Consider the following 16,268-nt stretch of genomic DNA (forward strand, 5'->3'; position numbering starts at 1 on the left):
CCCACTTTCTGTTTCCCACTTTGCAAAAAGTCATCATTGATTTCTAATGCTTTGTTAGGTTCTTCAGTTTTACTGAAAACTATATTTATAGTATTAACAGCATAAACTTCCTGAAGGTGATTCCTATTTTGGAGGCCATACCCAGCTGCTCTTTTGCTCAATCAACAGATGTTAATTCTCTCAACTGGCAGTAAATGAATGGAAGTTCAAGCACCTGTAAATGAACCAAAGTGTAGTCACAAATTCGATTCTATGTGGCATATCGAGAATTAATCGGGATGAACCTCAAATGAAAAGGCAGATGTAAGTGAGCTATGATGTCACACTTATTCATAACTGGCACTAAATCATACTGCTTGCTAACAGTTTTATAGTCGAGGGGATAATATGCAAGTACTTATTGTATAATACTTTTTTAATGAAATACAACAATTTAAACTAAGAGCTCTTACTTGGCTTACAGAAATAAAAATAATCCAGTTATTTAGATGAGTTGTTGTTCCACTAATGGTCACAATATTTCAAAAATAATGTACTTAAAAACTAACTTTTTATGAAATTTTGGAAATATGCAAGTTTGGTATAACCAGTTTTATCACTTTTAAGCATTAACATCATGAGATTTGCTGCCTCTTAAATAATTATATTACCTCACAATTTCAAATACATAGGATATTTTTTAAAAACAACCATTTATTTGGTAATATCTTCTGAGCTGTTGGTACACATCACCCTAGAGGATGATACATGGAGAATCTCTCATAACTCCTGAATCCAAGCAGCAGCTGCTGGAGTGGCCATGTGATCTTAACTTGTGAGGTTACAGAAACTGCATTTTAGAATAGAACTTGATGCTGCAAAAGGCAACAATAAGCATCCCAGCATTTTATCAGACTTTGAGGAAACTTCGCTATTCAATCCAGAAATATTACTGTTTGCCAAAATTTTGTTTCTTCACAATACGAAACATGGAAGCTCTACTTGTAGCTTTTGGATGGCAACAACTGGATCCCTCTTCAATTATCTAACAGCAAAGGTCTTCAAACCTTAGATTCAGGTTCTTTCAAAAAAATATCTATATACAGTACAAAGTCCGTAATCCGGACTCGTCGGGACTTCCGCGATTCTGGATTAAGGGTTTTTCCGGATTATAGATCATCAATTTTAATCTAGTAAGATGGGATGCAGAAATTATACAATTAAAAATATGAAATTTATGAAATAAAGAGCAATTATGATCTAAAGGGTATCAAAATTTACAAAAAAAAAGCTTAATATTTATTTGTTTACTTTATTAAACATTTCTTTAAATGTAAGTTGTTTAAGTTGCTTCGTTTTTTGTGCTAAACAAGCATGCATAAACATTAAACCCACATGCTTAACATTAAACTTGCATGCATAAACGTATTACACGCATGCGTAAAGCATACAAAAAAAAGTTTGTGGCTTTGAGGTCCGGATAATAAATCATTCCGGATAATGGACGTCCGAATTACAGACTTTGTACTGTATATATATATATATATATATACATGAATTTGCACATCAATAAATACATAAGAGTAAGCAATTAGTTGCTAATATTCTATAAATAATTTTAAAATCATCGATTGTGGAGCTTTTAATCTTCAATAACAATCTCTGAGAAAATTTTGCATAATCGTAAAATTTCGTAAAACTCCCAAAACAGAACTGCATTAAAAAATAAAGATATTGTCAATTTCTTACATATATTAATTTAGCATTTAATTTTTACTAACATTATGCACTTCTTAAGGAACAAAAGCATTTGCAGTTTTATGCACGCTGCTTCATTTCCTAGTAATTTCAGTGCTTCCTCAATTCAACAAAACTGCAAACTACACCTACCTGAACTTTAAACAGATTTGAAGAAGAAAATAGTTTATTCTATAACCTCAAAAAAGGAAGGCTTGTAAGTTTAAAATAACTACTTAATTCCCATAGGATTTAAAAAAAAAAAAAAAAAAGGCTAACAAAAAGGAAAGTTTTAATAATGGAGCACAAACTTTCTCTCAGGATCTGTTGTGCTACGGGAATTATTTTCTTTAGACAGACTTATAAATTAGAAGTCAAACAATCACAATCAGCATTATGTTTTCAAATTTTCACAGGACTAGTTTCGATGGTTTTGCAGAACTATCATCCTCAGCTGCAAAAGCACAAATGACCGAGATATGATATAGTGATAAGTTAAGAAAGACTGTGGACAGGAGTTAAGCGACTGGTGCCATCTGTTGATGAAACGCGAACTAAAACATAATTTCCTTAAAGGGTGAAGGCAAAGATGGACTGGAATTAGGGTCGTTAACTAGAACAGAAAGATTTTGTTGAATGTGAAGTGCCTCTAGAAAATCTAATTCACCAATGGAAGATGTTTTTTGAATAATTTTGACTGCAGAAAAATTGAAAGTGTGATTTTCAGACCAACAATGTTGGGCAACCGAAAGCTTCTGGTTTCCTTCTTTCTCCCTTTTTCCCGTTTATTTTTTTCCCCTTTTTTATCTTATCTAATCACTATATCCTATCTCGTTTATTAGCAATTTTGCAGCTGAGGATGATGGTTCAGTAAAACCAGTGAAACTAGACCTGTGAAAATTTGAAAACATAATGCTGATTTTTGTTGTTTGACTTCTAAATTAATACTTGTTCGGCGTGTTATATCTTAACAGACTTATAAGTCAAGAAAGTACTCAAATTATTGCCCTATAAAAGACAGTGCAGTCTTTTGATGTTACTTATAATGAAAGTTTTATGCTTATCTTACATATGGACGATATCTAAACTATTTAACATAAGTATAAACCCAAGTACAGAATGTCAAAATAAGCAGGTGCACTGAGCATGGTGCATTGAGATGGTGGCAACTAGAAATCCGAAGACTAAAATAATCTGGTAGCATAAAAATGCAGATTTCAAGCAATATCCTTTATTAAATGAAAGTGGAGTATGGCAACATGCATTTTATCTGAGGGGCTGCAGCTGGAGCAGCTACTCAAAGTATATACTGAAAATGAGTAAAAAGTAAACAGCTGCCAAACTGCCAACTACATGCTGGTGCACATTAACTGGAAACTGCACGAGAGTGGACATTTTGTGCTTGTACCTGTGATGTGTGCAGGGAAACACACAGAAAAAACATTTCAGATGTACACAATAAATACGTTTGAGATTAATTCTGCTACCAACTAACCATTTGGAATTAAATGAGAAAGAAAGATATCCACATAATTTACAATGAGTATAGCCACTGAAACTGAACAGTTATCATCTATGTGTTAATTTTGCCTGCTGGTACCTACACCTAGCTGCAACAAATTCAGAACTTCCTTCATGCATCTTTATTCAATAATAATGGTATGTTTGTAAAATGAGTTATGTTTAATACCAATCATTCCCACCTTTAGGCTCATGATAATCCCCATGGCATGCAATGTTTGGCTGGTACAGTACACAACTACAAAGTAGAGTTGCTGCCTAGTCACTTGAATTGCTATGCATAAAGCATCTTTCTATAAAATATCTTGTCAGAACTTTTGACGTTCCTTCACCTATACGCACATGAACGTAATTCCAACATTATGCAGTGCCAACTAACTTCAACAGAAATTTCAAAAATTATCCAGATGCTGCAGTACCAAATGGATCAAACAAGATAAACATACTTCTTGCCCCCCCCTGGTCACTATGACGTGCATGGATTTTCCCTTCTGGGCACACGTTACGAGCATGATCTTCAAAAGCCCCATTGATTCCAATGAATATCTTCAAGCTAGACCGCCAGTTGCTTATGGAAATATACATGAAATGAGTAGGATCTCAGGTAACGTATACCTATTCATGCACCATTAGTGTGAACGAACCTTACCTTACATCAGCATGAAGTCTTACATTACACTAAGTTAAAAGAACAAGAGACACAGCAGAAAGTATATGAAGGTAAGTAGAATCTGTGTGGGAAGAGTACTTACAATATTTAACAGCTTGTAAAAATTCTTGTTAAAAAATATGACTTCATAAATCACTTAATACATCCTTTAACCCATTGCATAAAAATACCACTTTGTTTTCTTAGTTCCTTTGACAATCTAATCTAGAAATCCTTCAAATGATCCGAAGCACATGAAAAAAATAATAAATAAATAAATCAACTAATAGTATAAATGCATTGTTTTAGATGTGGATCCCAAAAGGCTTGGTGCATGGAAAGGTAAGCAGATATTTAACTCAATACAAACACATTCAAGATATGCAACTTACATTTATGCCAGGGAATCAAAGATTTCCTTTTTTTTAATTCCACAGAAACTTTCTGTTTATCACTCTCACAAGAATTACCAGATTCAAGAACTTGTCCTGGATATAGCAATGGTTGCCCTTGCATTTCTCGCAGCATGCATTCTTTGAACATCGTAGATTTAAGAAACCTCTGGTAGCAATCAAATTTCATTAAATTAAATATCTGAAAAATTCAAAGAAATTAAAGAGGTACTTTATTTTCTGAATAATTCTCGTAACTCAGATTTACACAGAAAATATTACTTTAGAATTAACTATAACAATAATGCAATGGAAACACATTTTGCATATATCTATGTATATTTTCTCCAAAATACACAAATCATTTTGAAAAGGAATAAGCAATGGAGAAATAAAAAGCTAGTTTTGCTGTATTTTTTATTTGAGTATGTATAATTATGCTGTATTTATCATCTTCTCAAACTCAAATTATCAATTTCATCAGCATCTAATGCTTATACTATCCATCCCTATCAAATAATTGTATGACACTATCGCTGAACATCGCTCAACAAAATTTTCTCGATCAAAATATACATTATCAACTTACCTTTCAATTTTTATAAAATAGGAGAACATTTAACCAAAAAAATTTTTGAACTAGGGTTCTTTGTTTACAACTAGTAGAAAAATTTGGATAACAGGTGTAGTGATTTATAAATTTAAAACAAATATACAACAAAAGAAGAATTTTATCATATGAATTATTTCCACTGATCAAGTGTTAAGAGCTCTAACCCTCTACAGATTTGTATTATGTTTTAACTAAAAGAATTTTTACCTACACAGATTATGGCAAAACACTTACAAGGCTACTTTTATTAGGAAAACCACCTTTGAAGAGGACTTTCTGAAAGCAGCTCATTTCTGAGAGATAGTGGATTTCCAATACGTAGTCAGTTTGTTTCTTCCCCAGAAATAACCTGATACTAATAAAATTCTAACAGTCCAATCCACTTGGCTAGAGGATGGCATTCTTATGTAATTATACATAGTGTCCACAGAAGTCCTTACTCAGCCTCTATTTTCTCAACCACAGGTCACAGACATACATTTCTAACTACAAAAATGTTTTAAATGATTAAAAAGTTTTACATATTGCAATTTTTACCTTAAAGAAATGAATTTTGCAAAAATTAAGAAATGCAACTTTTTATACATTCTTCCAGTCACTATACTTATATATTAGAAAATTTTGTACACAGTATAAAATATAAAACACAAAAATGTTTGATTCACATATGACAAATTAAGGTATTTGGCATTAAAGTAGGGGATCATATATACGTGGCATACAAAGATTGAAGAGCAAAATGTTTGTATGTGAATGTATCTAAAAAAAAAAAATATCAGCTTAGAGTATGGTTTCTGATGTACAGAGAATAAGTGATTAAAATTTCTACAGAGATAATTGTGAAAAATAATGATCAATAAAATTTTTCTCATTTGGAGATCTTACTGGTAGAATTTCAAAATACTGGAAGGCTTCAGTATAGGCATGCAGCCAACTCGTAATATTATTAAAACGAATACAACTGAAAAATATTTGTAGTTTAATAAGTTTTTAGGATTTTTACCAGATTATGATTTTAATGTAAAAAACTTCATGAGAACATATTTTTTCTCATGAAGTTTCTCATGAAGTCATTTCTATTTTACTTTAGAATAACATATTTAACAAAAAACATGAAAATTCTTTTGGCATTTGTTTCCATACCAAACATAGTCAAATGTTTTGTGTTTTATATTTTATGAGGAGTACAAAATTTTTCTAAATCCTACACAGACCAGAGGAATGAAGTTAGATTTCGCCAAAAACAAAATGAAAATTAATTAAAATAATTAATTTAAAAAATTTATAATTAATGGCTGTGAAAATAAAAGCAAGGTAAGGACTTAAGTGAATATGGTAGAGAGTGGCATAAGTCAAACATATAGCTCTTGCTTTAACTGTAAGGTAGAAATTTTGCATATAACCTTGGTTTCTGGTATAAAAACACACCTTTTCTATTTTCAAAGAAACCTGTAATTTTTTTAATTTTTTTATGCTTTTATGCTGTGCTATAAAATAACACTCTAAAAAAAAAGTCTATTTCAGGACTAACTACAGATATTTCCATGGAAAACACATGTTAGCCCTTTTTTACACTCTAGTTTCAGTGAAATGCATATTCCTGATACAGATATTATCAGTGGATAAAACTTCAATAACCAAAATATCTGTTGTTGCAATTTGTAGAAGTATTTTTCCTATCAACAAAGCTACAGTATATGAAAGTAGTACGCTAATAGCTACAGTACTTTTATAATGCTATCTTGTAGGTCAAGGAAGCAAACTATTTTTCATATAAACTCAGGTTAATTTATTCAAGAATATGATCTGCTACTTTTTATTCTAGATTCAACCCCTGTGTTATTGTTTACATTATATGTTTCATTACATTTAATACAGCTATAAAAATAGAATGTGATTAAAACTAAGAGAACTGATTTTTACAGTTTGTTCACAGATATGTTTCAAGATTCATAAATTGTACTGTAGGGAAAAAGTTCAGAATCAATACATATACAACATACACGGGCTAAACTTTATATATGTAAGACAAAATTACATAATGATAAATTACACTTTAAATTAGCAATATCTTTTTAATTCTCAAATCTAAAAAATAGCAATAACTTTTCAAAACTGCACCCTACCCGAAATTAATTCTGCATTATGTCATCTTAAGCTTCTGCACTGCATATAGTTCTCAACCAATCAGATTAAAGAAAATTCTTGCTATAAACATCATTGCTACTAATTTAACAGTCTGTTTTCCCTTCTTCCCTGATTTGCCTTCCTTCTGCTAGTTTACATATGGTTTTCCTCGTCTAAAAAAGATGTAAGCTTTCAAAATCATGCGGGTGAATAGAACACCCATAATATTGAAATCAATCTGTTTTATTACAAAAACAAAGCTACATACGAATTCATACCACATTTGCTAATGTTTTCCTGTGTTTTCATGTCATCACATATATCTGTTAGTCCTCAAGATACCTATGTGGCTCTGTCATTTTTATGTACACAGCTGGGAATAAACAAGTCATCTACACTGAATCATAATTTAGTCAACAGGATACTGTCTTGACCCCAATTGGATTTTAATAACGTATCTACAAAATTCAAATAAATGTGCCCTTTTTCTGCAAGTCCAAATGTTCTAACATATAGTGAAAATGCAAAGCAGAATTATTTTTGCAGTTCATAGCGAAGTCAGTTTCAAGTTATTTCACCCTCCACTTCAATTTTTAGAAATGAAAAGAAGTGTTCCCTAAATAATCAGTGATTTAATGTTTCAAGAGATAAAGAATTAACGTTGATTTCAAGGTCATTGGGGTTTACACGAAAGTGATTTCACTTGCCTGCTCAAAGTGATGTTCATCCACTTTATATTTCCCATTTTGGTTTATGGTTAACAGAGGAATACATCTCTATATTTCCCTTCAACATCAGTGGGTGAAATTACAATTACTTCAGCGATACAGAATTGGGAAATACGCTATGGACATTAAAGTTCATATCAAGTATTTTTGTTTAAATTTTGATTTTCCTCTTTGGAAAAACATAAAAAATCATTGTTGATGAAATTAAAACTATATTTCAGTATTTTCTTTAAATGGTTTTGCATTTATAAACTTTATGAGTACACTTGATTTCATTATTTTGATATTAATGATTTTTTCCCCATTTCTATTCTTTTTGTTTCTTCATTTTTTTTCATTTCTATTTCATTCCATAAATTCATTAATTCTTATAATTTTGAATTATGTATGTAATATTTTTCTTGCTACAATGAACTTTACAAAAAGTTGCACTATTTTATGAAAATATCAGAAGTTTTATGGTATTAGAAATTCGGAGTTTGCTAATTTAGTTTAACAAATTAAGTAATTAAGATTTTATTTAGAGAAGGTTATTAACATGATTGATATATTTTTGCATTATTGTTTAAATACCTTTGAATTAATATTCTGAATTTTTTAATTATTTTAAGAATGAAATTATAGTTCAAAAATTTGAAGTCTGCGAATTTCTAATTATTTTTAGAATGAAGTGAATATACTTTGAAGGCTTCCACTTTATGAAAAAAATACTAATTTTTCCATATATAATCATTATTTTTATTTACGTTTTATATATTTAATGAATTTCAATTTTTTTAATATAATGGAATGTTTTAGCACAGTTCAAAAAAGGCCAGCTGCCTGTTAACAAGGAACGGAGGCCTTTATAAGTAACTGCCTACCAACCCTTCAACCACAGGTGAATTAACACATCAATTTGTTAATGTGGATTTGCCTAAAAGATAGATATGTTTCTTTTGGGAAAAAGCTGCAGGGTATCCCAGTTTTGAGTACAACAAGGTTATTAGAAATGTAATTATACAATTAAAAAACATTATTTTGATACTACTACTTTTCAAATGATGTTAAAGTGAAAGCTATAATGAAAATTAGTTACGTTACAAAAATTTTTTGATTTCGTAACTATTTAAAATCAGTAATGGTTTTCAAAAATTTTATACTATGCGAAAAGTTTTGAAAAGCCTTTTCTAAACAAATATCATTATGAAGATTCTAAACTTCACTATGGCAGACTACTTCCAAATTTTATTTTCTCTCAATCTGGCTCCTTTTTTATGTTATCCTTTCCTTCTCCCCAGAGTTTTTCCAGTCAAAATTTGTTATATATAATTCCCAAAGCCCCGAGATGACGAAAGAAAAAAACTCTAACCTACATTTTGCAATCTGGATAAAATACTAGATTTTAAAAAGATGACACTATGATTTTGCTATAATTTGAACTGAGAGTTGAAAACTACATATATATTACTCCTTGCATCCTTTCCTTAGGGAGGATACAAGCAGCACACATGCCTGTTATCCTCCTAGGAATATTCCTAATATCAAATTTATTATTTTTAGTTTTTTTTTTAGTTTATTATTTTTAGAACAGCCAGCTATGGCCATGAACTAATTGTGTAATAGTATTTCCACCAGATGCTACTACATAAAAACACGCTATACACACATTTAAATTTTTTTATTATTGCAGGGTTATGTAAAAATTCTGTTTACTAAATTTGTTGGCCCAAACTCAAATATACAATAAATCAAAACTTTATGTTTAATACAATTCTAAATGTCAATGAGTTAATACAATTCTAAATGTCAATGAATACATATAGTGAAAATGCAAAGCAGAATTATTTTTGCAGTTCATATATTGCATAATGCAAATATTGCATAATGAGAAGAGGTTTTTACATGCAATTGTATTTAAGCATCCCACAGCAATCAGCAGAAAGTTATGCTGAATCGCTTATACAGAACCCGGACATTTTTCATCAAAGTTTACTTTATTATTATATTGTATTTTGTTCGTTTCTGTACATTAAATAGTATCTTATTCTACAATAAGGAAATCTTTATAATGAGTAAATAAGTATTAATTTTAATGGAATTTCATAAATACATAACAGAAATATTCTAATTTTATCTTGATTACAACACTTAGCTTTTACAAAAGATTTTCAAAAAGGACAAGAACTGTTAAATTTATTATGTGATACTCAAATTTATTATGAATTTCAAGAACTCTGAACATTACTCTAAATTAAGAACAATTTTTATATTATTTGACGAAAACGGTTTAATAACTTTAAAAACTTGTATTTTACAGACATTCAAATTGGACTCTACATTCAATTTATATGTTACATAATATTTTGTTAATAACACTTCCAACTTAACATGTTTATGTGTTGCTTTATATATTCAGATAACAGAAAGTTCATGAACCAAATGATGGAGCATCTTGAAACCTAAAGGCTACGTCCTTGAAGAAATTCTTTTATATATATATATATATATATACACAGGACAACATTTTTCTTCCAATGCTACTGCTCTTTAAGAGTTTTCTAAAAAGACTTTTCTATTGTCAAACCTTTTACTCCTTGAAGGGAAGTGGAATATGTAAGATAAAAACTATGCAACTATAAATAACACTTTAAATTAGCAATAGCCTCTTTTAATTTGGGTACATCCCCCCTCTTCTGCACCGAGTACAGTTCTCAGCCAATCAGATTTCAGAAAATTTGTCCAATAAATATTGCCACTAACAGTCTCTTTTCCCTTCTTACCTGCTTTGCTTGCTTCTGCTAGTTATGCATGGTTTTTCTATGTCTAAAAAACCAATGTAAGCTTTCGAAATTGTGCAGGTGCATAAAGTACTCATGATGTTCATTATGTGAATCTGTTTTAATCATGAGAATAAAACTACATATGAATCAATTCCACATCTGCTACAGTTTTTTATTCTGTTGTGTTGTCAAATGTATTGTCTAATCCTCCTATACAGCTCTGTCATTCTACTTGCATATGAGCAGCTGGAATTAACAAGTCAATTCCACTACATCATTGCATATGTATATTTCCTGCATTTCAATCAAAACTGAAAGTTAAGAGTATATTACTTAACAATTTTTAAGATTGGTATATAAATTATACTGCCACTCATGTGAGGCACACTATTATTCACCATTACTGGCTACCGAGCTTGTTTTTCTTCTCTACTCTGCGAGCTTACAGTTTTTATTAACTTTTTTTTTTTTTTTTTTTTTTTTTTTTAAGGGACTTCTACAAGGTGCAGTGGCCAGATAGCAGTAAAAAAAAAGGCTTCAAGGTGTGTCAGGACTTTACTTTTAATAAAACGATATTCTTCCTGAACAAAATCATATATTACAACCTTATTTATGGGAAAATCAAAAAGACACCCTTGTGGCCTGAAAATAGAAAATGCGCTTTGAAGTGTATCAGACATAAAAACATTTAACGCTTTTCCTTCCTGAACAAAATACTATATTACATTCTATATTTACAAAAAATTAGAAAAGGTCAAACGTCTGAAAGTCAAACGTTTGCATGGGTGGGGAGCGAAGTTCTGAGGCATTTGGATCACAGCAAGAGGGATGTTCTTATAAATTACCCAAAGCATAGATATAATAACTTTATAAAAGTTAATTTTCATTTTCAAGTACCACTTCCATATAACGGTATACCATTACAGTTATAGCATGATACAATTTATGACTGTAGTGTTATATTTATTAAATATTTTGTTTAATACAATATTAAATTTAAACCATGTGATCTCCATAAGTCATTTCTCATGTATGTCCTGTGTATCCATTCAATTTTTTTATTTAACTTATTGAAGGTTGGTATAAAACTTTCAATAGAATTTGCAATGCATTTTGTTTGAAACACTTTTCCAAATCTCTTCCAGAATTTGTAGTAGTAGTTTACTGATAAAACTATTTTTTGATAATTATAAAAATGGTGTTACTTTTTGGTGTAATAAGATACAGTCCACGTAAGAGATACCTTATAGGGATCTTACCAGAAAAAATTGATGGTAGTTCTGAAAATAGGCTTATGTTTTTTGGGTTAGCTGAATCTGAATTTTAACTTCCCATCACAAATTTCTCCCGGTGAAAGGGAGATTGAAATGATGTTCTTCATTGGGGCATGACCTTATGGTGATGTCCTATACTGTCTCAGAGATGAAAATCATTTTACATAGTATTGCAGAATTCAATTAATTATAGTACTGCAGAAGTCAAATCTTTCCAAAGGTGAAAAAAGCTCAATTTCATGGGTTTATTGAACATAAAATAATCTACCTACTGCAAAAAACAATTTTAATTAATTTTTTGTTTTGGTGTTACTCTTTTTATATATTTATATTTCAATCACTACAGCCTATATTAACTCTTCATAACATGAATAATGTTCTACATGTCATAAAAATTTGATATATTTACACTATTACTAAAGGTGACCAGACAAAAGCCCACTGGACGAAAGCGCATGCAACAAAAGTCCACAAAAAAGACCTCACTGTGACAACTGCCCATGTGACAAACACCTGCACCGATGAAAGCCCACATTGATAAAAGCCCACACTGACAAAAACCCATGCCAATATATATGCTACATTAAAGTTAATATTTTTTCCTTTTTCTCAGCTGCACAAAGCAAATTCATGAATGAAGATAAAATAAAAAATAAGTTAATAACAAATAAGTGAACAATAAATTTAAGTAGCGGAACACATTTCATTTACAGACTGGCTTAATTAAAACCCTGTACGTATGTAGAACAGAGATTCAGTCAAAATAATGCAATTAAAAACATATACATGTATGTGTAACTTTGTTATATTTACGCGACAAAGGGAAGTGGCCTCGTATAAGTCCGACAAAGGGAGGTGAAAGGCAATACCGGCCACACTTTCCTTCTTTTAATTCTACAAAATTAATAAGGATTATAAATTGTATGCAAATTTTCATCATATACAGAGAATAATTTATGAATAATTTAAAAATTCAGAAAATTTCATATATAATAAATTTAATATGGAAAATTAAAGCTGAACTTTAATTTCAAGAAAAAGGATAAAAGTACCATATTCTATTAAGAAAACATTCATGTGGGCTATCACAAATACTGTTTTAATATTCAATTAAAAGCTTGGTTTCAAATAATTTAGTTTAATTTGCATAACTTCGATTTTACATAAATCAATTTTATTCCCACTTAAAATTTCATTTTTAATCATAATAATTAAAATTCGTAATATTTTGCATTTCCTGAAAATGTGTGCTGTACATTAGAATGTGTGCAGAGTGGAGAAAGATGCTAGTTCCTGATTCGATAGTGACTCTAACAACTTTTTGATGAACTAATTAAACATGTCTGTTATACCGAAGCAAAACCATTGTTTAAGAGTAAAACTATTAAACTATTTCTAAAAAATTTAATTATTACGTATATTAAAGTCTACATAAAAGTAATATTTTTCATTTTAACTTTCGTTTGGTTGAAAAAAGATTTAACTATTCGAATAATTTAAATAACGAAATAATCTGAACTCTAGAACACGAGGATGTACGAACCATGAGTCCAGCTTTTTAAGAAAAGTAATCTTGGACATTAAAAAAGAATATGTTACTTGTTTAACTGTAAACGCTCAAAAACATCAGTTCATTTTACTTTACCATAAATATTTACATACAAAAACTTTCAGTGAAGCAAATTTAAAGAGCATGTAAAAACTGAATGTCACTGGAATTCTGAGACTGAATTTCACTCTCACACTTTTGTGGGTTTTATAATGTTATTCCATGTTAAATGTTATTTCGCCTAGATTAAGAAAAAGAAACACATATTGTACAAATTTATTATTTAGAAAAAATATCAAATTAAGGTCATTATTTTCATCACCTCGAAATGCATTGTTTTCCCTTTATGAATTTCGTATTCTGAGAACACAGAAATAATGGCCACATAACTCGTAGGAGATATTTTTTATAAACCTCATGTGTTGGCGATCCGGTAGAAAAAATGCACGATTATGGAGCTATGTTTTGTATAATTTTCCCCCTTATTGAATGAGTTCAGAAGTTTCTAATATCTTGTTTTCTGAACGAATAATTCATTAAACAGAAGTTAGTAAGAACAAGCAAAGTATAATTGAGATTTGATCTCTTAGGTTTATTAGGTCTGGCTACCAAATAAATGTTTTTGAATTCACCATCAAATTTTAAACATTTTTTTTTAAATTTGTGTCTTAACTTTTTTTTTCAAAAAACATGCATGTAATCCGAAGTTTTATATAACAAACGTTAGTATAAAAGATGTATGACAAATTAAATTAGTTGTACATTCAGTCACAATTAAAAACTAATTCAGTCGTCTAGCCTATGGGTCCTCAATCAGGAGGAATACCCCTAAGGGGTTTCAGGAGGAATCAGGAGGAATACCCCTAAGGGGTTAGTTTCAGGTAGTCATCCAGTCAACCTTTTGTTTACCTATTAAGTATTTACTTTATGAATATAAAAACCACTTTTGTTCAAATTATGGTATTTATCAACATTTTTATACTTTTACTTGTTTAATTTATAAAATGCACTAAAAAATCTACATTTAAATAACTGCATATGCACTTTTCAAGTTTGGGGAAGGAGAGACTGAATGATCATCTAGCTATGGTGAAAAGGGTACATGAGGGGAAAACTGTTGAGAACCATTGATCTAGAGTGAGCCAACTTGAATTAAATATAGAATTTTATGCTTTACAGATTTTTAGTTCTTACTGTAGAGTCATTAGGTTTTTTTTTAATACAGAAGACATGAAAATAAGCTACGCCCTCTCCGAGACTCAAACTTGGACCTCTCGAATACGCGCCAAGTGTGCTAACCGTTACACCATGAAGGCATGCTGGAAGGAGGGGGAAAAAATACTATCCTTTTATGTATTATTTCAACCCTTACTGTCAATTATACGTTCCGCTTCCTCACCAGAATATAAATAAGTTAGTGAGAAAACGTGTTTAGGGTGCAAATGAGTTAAGAGTATTTCAGGCAAAGCTTTTGAGATTGAAAGGGAATGCGAGTATTGGCTACACCGACTTCTGCTAACCATTTGCGGCTGTTGCATTAAGTGCGCCAATAAGTTAATTGTCTGAGCAAGCCTGTTAGGCTGATCTTGAATTACTACACTATTTAATTTATTACCTTGAAATGATAAGTTTATTAGTTGCTCCTATACTTTAGCAACTCAATATTTTATCGATTGAGTTGTTAAAATATCAATACAACAATTTAAGTTTTGTTGTATGGTTGTACTGATACTTTAGCAACTCTTTCATCAATACTGAGTAGTTAAAGTATCAATCCTTAAATATAAGCAGTAAGCATAAATATGCAGAATGAAGTAAGTTTTGTAAACACTTTTACAGTTCTAACTTAATTTTGATAGTATAAACTGAAGTAAACAAATCATGTTTGCAAAAATGATTTGTAACGCGGGAACATCATGCCTGTATCTACTGCAATATGTAATGTCCTGAAACATGATGCCTGTACACATTATAATAAATAACGCCATAAAGCATGCCATAAAACATCCACCTGTACAACTTTGTATCGCTATGTATATCATGTAATGTAATGCATTTTACTTGATCTGATTTAACGCCCGGCAGTGGTTGAACTTGCAAAGATTGTTGGCTAGAGTCACAATTTCATCATGACTCGAGGACGCCAGAAGGTTGTTGGTTTTCTAGTCAGTGTAGTTGGTTTGGTTGAATGTTGGTTTTCTAGTCAGGATTAATGCAACTTACTTTGGGTAAATATTAGGTGGCCCCTTCATTTATACACAACACAACAAGCAGTGGTCTATATGTTAAGCATAAGGTGTGCTCTTGTAAATAGTCTTGTTGAATAAAAGGTTTCAACCTTTATCCTTATTCTATTGTTACTGAACATCTTGTTGGCTTGGTTTATGTGATTACGGCAAAGCCTGAGCTCAGGGATGCCTTCGTGGAAGACTTTTTAAGAGAACTGGCTCGTATACAAGTTGCACACGGGGAAAACCACAAAAACGCCCATGCAACCAGCATGAACCGAACTACCAGTGTTTCGTTACTTTACCGCTCGGCCGCTGGGCGGGACCAGTATTTTGTTACTTTACTGCTCGGTCGCTGGGTGGGCCCTGTTGACCAGTGAGAAGTTACCAGCAATCTTACAGAAGGCCGTTGACACTTTGAATGCTCCTGTGACCGATTAGACCTTACAACTTGTTTCCTAGCTGTATTCTTGAAGTTAAGATTCAAACATAAAATTAAATAAAATTCTACGTTCTACTAAGGTAAGTTTTATAAAAAAAAATTTTTTTTTTTTTTTTTTTTTTTTAATTCTATTGATTTCAACATGGAAAAAAAATTTGAGCATTGATTGAGATAAGTACAAATGAGATAAGCAGTATGATAATAACATTACACATTCTAAAGGTGAAAAAAAAATTTTATGAGTAGTAGAACACATCTCATCTAAGA

At 30.7% G+C, this 16,268-nt stretch overlaps 1 protein-coding gene across 7 annotated transcripts in view; it reads right to left on the bottom strand.

Annotated features, from left to right (window-relative positions):
- The window catches only part of LOC118204066 (regulator of G protein signaling loco-like), a 161,924-nt gene that overhangs the window by 63,386 nt on the left and 82,270 nt on the right, over positions 1–16,268 (bottom strand). For all 7 annotated transcript variants that reach the window (XR_015038324.1, XM_085807046.1, XM_085807048.1 and 4 more), the window contains one exon: positions 4,279–4,480. Coding sequence is in view for 6 of the 7 variants with exons in the window: in XM_085807046.1 (XP_085663172.1) it covers positions 4,279–4,480 (202 nt within the window). In the remaining variant the exon portion in view is untranslated. The remainder of the gene's footprint in view (positions 1–4,278; positions 4,481–16,268) is intronic.

Source organism: Stegodyphus dumicola, chromosome X1, assembly GCF_044657685.1.
Source record: "Stegodyphus dumicola isolate Sdum_Otavi_A_Nest chromosome X1, ASM4465768v1".
NCBI classification, from domain to species: Eukaryota; Metazoa; Arthropoda; class Arachnida; order Araneae; family Eresidae; genus Stegodyphus; species Stegodyphus dumicola.